This window comes from Pan paniscus, chromosome 13 (assembly GCF_029289425.2).
Source record: "Pan paniscus chromosome 13, NHGRI_mPanPan1-v2.0_pri, whole genome shotgun sequence".
NCBI lineage: Eukaryota > Metazoa > Chordata > Mammalia > Primates > Hominidae > Pan > Pan paniscus.
Genome location: NC_073262.2, coordinates 138,889,659 through 138,895,782, shown reverse-complemented (window position 1 = coordinate 138,895,782; position 6,124 = coordinate 138,889,659). Strand labels below are relative to the sequence as shown.

Below are 6,124 nucleotides of genomic sequence, written 5' to 3'. Positions count from 1 at the left end.
CTAAATCAACGTGACTCATCCCCAGGGGCTGGGCACAGTGCCCCCACCAAGAAAGCCAGGCTGTGTTGGGCAGGTGGAAGGAGAATGGATGTTGGGCAGGAACTACAGTGCCTGGCACCTCAAGTGCAGGTGGAACAGAAGCTGGAAAATCACACAAATGAGCTGAAAGGAGGAAGAGGGTGTATTAGTCAGTGTTCTCCAGAGGAACAGAACCAACAGTATGTAGGGAGAGAGAGAGAATTTCTCTTCAAGAATTGGCTCATACTATTGTGCAGACTTGGTAAATCCATCATCAGCAGGGTGGGCTGATAGGCTGGAGACCCAGGGAAGACCTGAGGTTGAGACCAAAGGCTGTCTGCCGCCAGAATTCCTTCTTGCTCAGGGAAAGTCAGTCTTTTGTTCTATTCAGACGTTCAACTGATTGATGGAGGCCCACACACATTAGGGAGAGCCATCGGCTTCACTCCAAGTCTGCCGGTTCAAGAAATCCTAATCTGATCCCAAAAACACCTTCATAGAAACATCTAGACTAGTGTTGGGCCAAGTCTCTGGGCACTGGGGTCCTAGCCAAATTGAGACATAAAATTAAGCACAGGGGAGAAGAAAGAAAGTAAGGAATGGAAAAGACGGCGAGATAGAAGGCAAGGCGAAGGAGGCCCTGTAAGCTCCACAGCCCACCCTGGGCCCTCAGAGACCACAGCACACTTGGCATCAGCAGAGAAGCTTCAGGCACAGCTGTGCTTATGCACAGGTTGGCACACAGAGACCCAAGCACACTGAAGACACAGGTCAAGGAGAGAAAGCCCCACCTTTGCCCCTAGGAGTGCACAGAAATCCCCCTGAGGGCTCCACACTTCCACAAGTCATGGAATTATAGGCTTTGAGCTAAGTTTACCAGCCTTGAGGCATAGGGAGGTCGCAGGTAATATTTAGGTTACTTTTTTTGTTTTTCTGTGATGCTTTCGTCTTCCTGAGATCAGCCAGTCCTTCTCTGCATTTGGAAACCAAAGATTCCATTCCATTCTATGCGTTTGAGGCATGTCCAATTTGCAGGTGACCAGACGCTCCTTTTAGAGGAAGTGAAGGAACACAAGGGGTAGAATATTAGAAAATGTTCCTTTCCACAGAATGGAGGTCCAAGCCCAGTGCCAGGAAGAGGTTTTCAAAGTTTCAGGAGAGAGCCTCACTTCTGATAAAAGAAGATATTATTCAACAATACCCATGAAAGCTGTCTTTGAAAATATTGTCTCTCCTTCTTACACCACTCACAAACATGTCTGCTGCCCCCATCTCTAGAATAATCCTTTGCTGAGGCCTCTGGAAAGATTACTTCACACCTCCCTGCTGGCAGGTAGCCCTCCGCAGGGACTGTAAGAGGAGCCAGGGTGCTGCTATTTATAGCAGCCCCCACGCCACTCTCACGGACAGCTGCTGACTTTGGAGTCGCTTTAGAGGAAGAAAAGAAGGGCTGGTCACTGCACAAACGACAAAACAATGTCCAACTCGGATTACCTTCCCGACTACCCACTCAACTCAGATTTAGTGAAGAGATTAAAGTCTGCCCTGGATGCCAAAGATGAGGAGAGAGTGAAGGATTTAATCTGCACTGAAGTCACGCCTGTGGACGCTGTGATAGAACTGGCCAATGACGACTGGATGAAAGACCCCTCGGCTCAGCTGCCCACCGGCATGCTGCTAGGTAACCAGAACGAGCCTGCTGCATCTGGGATTTAATTACTAAGTTACGCTGATGGGGTGGGCAGATCCTGGAGGTAGAGGGGCAAATGTTTGGAAAAAGCAAATGATATGTACTCGGATATCTGACTCTCATACATACATGCATATATGTATACTGCATAGACCATGTACATGCGTGTGTGACATAAGCAACAAGTGCAACACAACACAAAAAAACTAATCCTACCACAGTGGCTGCTCTGTGGCTCCATTGTTTTCCAAGCCTGTCCATTTGCGTGTGTAAATTTCACCCACTGATAACCATATCATACACATAATTGTGTGTTCTGCTCCCTTGAGATCTACAAAATCTAAATCTAAAGCATTTTCCATGTTGCTACATAGTCTTCCCAATTTCAATCCCCTACTGAAATACTTAAACCAAATGCCTACAAAAAGATATTTGGTTACCTTTTTGCTTCTATAAATAATGCTGTAACGAGCATCTTTATTAGGATTCATATGGCTTTTTTCTTATTTGGGATTATATCCTTACCATAAATTCCTAGGAGCCATACAACTGGAACAAGAACATAACATTTTTTCAAAGTGTCTTGTTTCTAAATTGGTTCCAAATTGTTTTCCGCAAGGGTTTCTGTTCCCTCTGACAGTGAGGTGATGTGTTTCACCACAACCTCACCAAGGAGCATCACTGGTAATGAATGTTTGTATTAAATTGCCATTTAATAAGCATACACTGGTAATTCTTCACTGCCTGTCGCCCATCCTTTCTTTGCAGGTCTGGACAAAGTCTTGTCCATAGGATTTTTTCTTTGTAGGCCTCATCAGGTGCAAGACTTGTCTATTTGGGTCTTGGGCAGGAACTCTCCATCTCTGGGAATCATTTTTATCATTTTGTAGGACTTCTTCACGTAACATAGACATCATCCCTTTGTTAGGTTTCCTGAAAGTGTTTTCCTGACCTGTGATTTACTTTTAGTTGTATTGTGCTGTTTCCCAGCTTGTCAGATTAGGGGACAAGGTTAGTCTTGGCCCCTAAGGGATGCTGAGGGCTCCTTTCCACCCCCATTCTCCCTCCCAACATAGGTGCACACATGCACACATGTGCACAACATGCAGGAGGAACACAGATGGGACATGAGTGGGAGTTGCTGCTAGGGAATGGAGCTTTCAGGGTGCTGAGGCGAGGAGTCTGAGATTGGAACTTCCGAGGGGGTCCGCCCCACCCTCCCTTGGTTTGGGTCTACTTTCTGGGCTGCCTTTCAGTGGGGACTTAAGCAAGCCGCTTTAGGGAGGAACCTTCTCTTGCTTCCTCTTCACCTTGGTTTTCCTAATATCTGGCGGGGGTCCATAGGCCCAGGAGCCATGATCCCACACTTGGTACCTTCCATCTCTCTAGAAGATTGCCCTGGGGGGGTTTAGGGGAGGTTGTCATCACAAGCAGTGATTGGACTGGGAGTGCTGAGCTGTACATCTTGCATTCACCCTTGAGGCCCACCATGCCCAAGCACCCCCCCAAGGCTGATCTCTGCAAACTGCGTCAGTCCCACTTGCCCTCTGGCTCCTGTTGGGTGCCACTAATGATAGGAGGTGGAGGAAAGCCAGGTTAGGGCGAGTGCTTCCCCGGCTCTCCCTGCCAGATCGCTGCTGGGTTTAGCAGCCTCCTTCTGTGGAAGGCTTGGCTCCTGCCCAGCAGCTCCTGCCCCTCCTCCAGCCCTATCAGGTACAGGGTTAGGAATGGCCATCTACTGTGGCTGCTGCCACCTGTAAGTGGTCTCCTGTAGCCCCTGTAACCCTGCCTGCCTTCAGCATGCCCTGAGCTCATGCCATCTGCTTTCTGTTGGGATCCTGACTACAGCAAGCGTCCTCTCAACAGCTCTTCCTTCATAAACCAGTCCCAGCCGGTTGAAGATTTGTGTATTGGGAATCCTGAACCTAAATATCCTTTCTTTTCACATTACTAATTGCCCTGTAAAATCTTTACTGTGTGTCTCATTTTACCAAACACTTGAAACTATGAAAATTGTTATAAGAAAGTTACATTTCTTCCACAGTTATAAATTACATACTGATATGGTTTGGCTGTGTCCCCACCCAAATCTCATCTTGAATTATAGCTCCCATAATTCCCACGTGTTGTGGGAGGGACCCAGTGGGAGATAATTGAATCATGGGGACAGTTTCCACCATACTATTCTTGTGGTAGTGAATAAGTCTCACAAGATCTGATGGTTTTATAAGGGGCTTCCCCTTTCACTTGGCTCTCCTTATCTCTTGCCTGCCACCATGTAAAACGTGTCTTTGTTCTTCCCTCACCTTCTGCCATGATTGTGAGGCCTCCCCAGCCACGTGGAACTGTGAGTCCGTTAAACCTCATTGTCTTTATAAATTACTCAGTCTCTGGTATGTCTTTATCAGCAGGAAGAAAACGGACTGACACACATACACATGTATTTTTTCCTACCTAATGATTCAGCACTTCAGGGACAATTTTATACTAATGACATGTTTAAAGTGCTTGGGTCTGTTCCAGGTTGCTTCAATTCAGGACGATGGTATGCTAAATGATTAAACACGTGATCCTAGGGCACGCCTTATCAGTGACTTTATCACAGAGAAAGCAGGCTGGACTTCAGGACAAGGGTGCAGGGAGCAACATGGTCAGACGTTCATTTGGGGTATGCCACTCTGGCTAACATGGGAAACTAGGATTTGAAGGAGGCAGAGAAAGGCTAGGAAGGAGATGAGTCTAGCTGGGAGTTCATTGAAGGCAGTTGCCCAGGTGAGAGATGGCAGGAGTCTAAGCCAATGCAAAGGAAGACACAAAGGCAAAGTGACAAAGATGAGAGGAAAGGGACCCAGGTTCTTGCCTAAGCTCTCCCGTGACCTGTGTGACCTTGAACATGTCAGACCACCTCTTTGAACCTTAATTTCCTCATTTTCAAAAAGGGGATTGGTGTGGATCATCTCTAAGCATCTTTACAAATAATTGGGGGGCTCAATGGGAAGGTTGTGGTGATGAATAGAGGATAGGGCCACTGGCTAAGATAGAAACAAGAGGGATCTGTGATTATGATGATTTATTGAACCTCTACTCCACTGAGCTGTGTAACCTCAGGAAACTCACTGTCTGTCTCGAGACCAACGTCTCCATTTATTAACGAGGGTATGAGATTAAATTAGTGCTTCCCACACAGAGACCCACAAGCTTCCTGAGAAGAGCTCCATGGTGGGATGAGCTTGGGAACTGCTTTCTGCTGGGTCCTCCCCTCAGAGACTGGCATGATGACATATCAAAGGCTTGGAGGAGTTTTACCACAAAGGGACTTAAGGATTGCAATTGCATTTGGCACGGTTTCTCATCTCAACCCAGAACCTCACTTTCATGTCTGCTGACAACCCATAGAATTGGTGATTTGCAGATGCTCCTTGGGAACCACTGCTGGCTTGGTTCATCGTTTAGGTTCCCTCCTTCTCCATGCTTCTCTGAGGCCATAATCCCAAAGACTCACTGTCGCAGCCTAAAATGGGCATAGGTTCCTTTTTCCTGTGGGAGCAAATGTTCTCTTTCTCAAGGTAAGGGCGAGTTTGGGGGGACCATCCTTGATGGGAGAAAGAGCTGTTTGGATTCTAAGCTACATGTAGGGTCTTTACAATTTTTGAACAGTGGTCAAAACTTATGGCAATGACCTTGAAATGCAGCACATATTGGGAATGGACACTGTCAAACACTGAAATCCCTGAGAGGAGGAATGTGAAGAGGAAGGAATGATAACACAGGAAAACAGAGCTGGGCCAAGAGAGGGGGCAGAGCTGGGGATGCCCACCTGAGCCAGGAGAAGGCAAGAGTCGAGGGTCATGTTGGCAAAAGTACCTGGGGGAAAGAAGAGGGAAGAGGTTTCTATCCCAAGGACAAGCCCAGTAGACAGAACTCTGAGCTTTATTCTAAAGATGACAATGTGAAAAAATAAGAAAAAGAAAAGTAACCATTCGCTCTGCATGTTAACATGATCACTTGAGGACCTTGCCTCTTGCAGTGCAATCACCATGCTCATCGGCCTGTGAACTTACTACTCCCACCAAATAGAACAGAAAGAAACAGAATTTATTTTGATGCATCCATGTCAACATCACCAAAAAAAAGCATAGAGAAAAAGTGGCATCCAATGGTGGAAAGGGCTTTTTCTGGAGAAGTCCCTCAGGTGAACATGTGCCCCCACCTTGGTGCAGGCAGAAGTCAAAGGAACTGAAAATTTTAGCCCCAGCAGACATTGGGGGAAAGCACAGAACATACCCTGCTGAGGCAGGAATTAGGCAGGAGAATGGCCATCAGTCATAATTCTCTTAAACAGGCAACTGGCCTGTGCCCTTGCAAAGGCACCTGCTCTCCTGCAAGGATGGACCTGAGATGCCCAACATCCTGCTG

At 47.0% G+C, this 6,124-nt stretch overlaps 1 protein-coding gene across 1 annotated transcript in view; it reads left to right on the top strand.

Annotated features, from left to right (window-relative positions):
• Positions 1-1,494: 1,494 nt before the first annotated feature.
• The window catches only part of ASB18 (ankyrin repeat and SOCS box containing 18), an 83,733-nt gene continuing 79,103 nt past the window's right edge, over positions 1,495-6,124 (top strand). The window contains exon 1 of the mRNA XM_055109252.2: positions 1,495-1,699. Coding sequence (XP_054965227.1) covers positions 1,495-1,699 — 205 coding nt within the window. The remainder of the gene's footprint in view (positions 1,700-6,124) is intronic.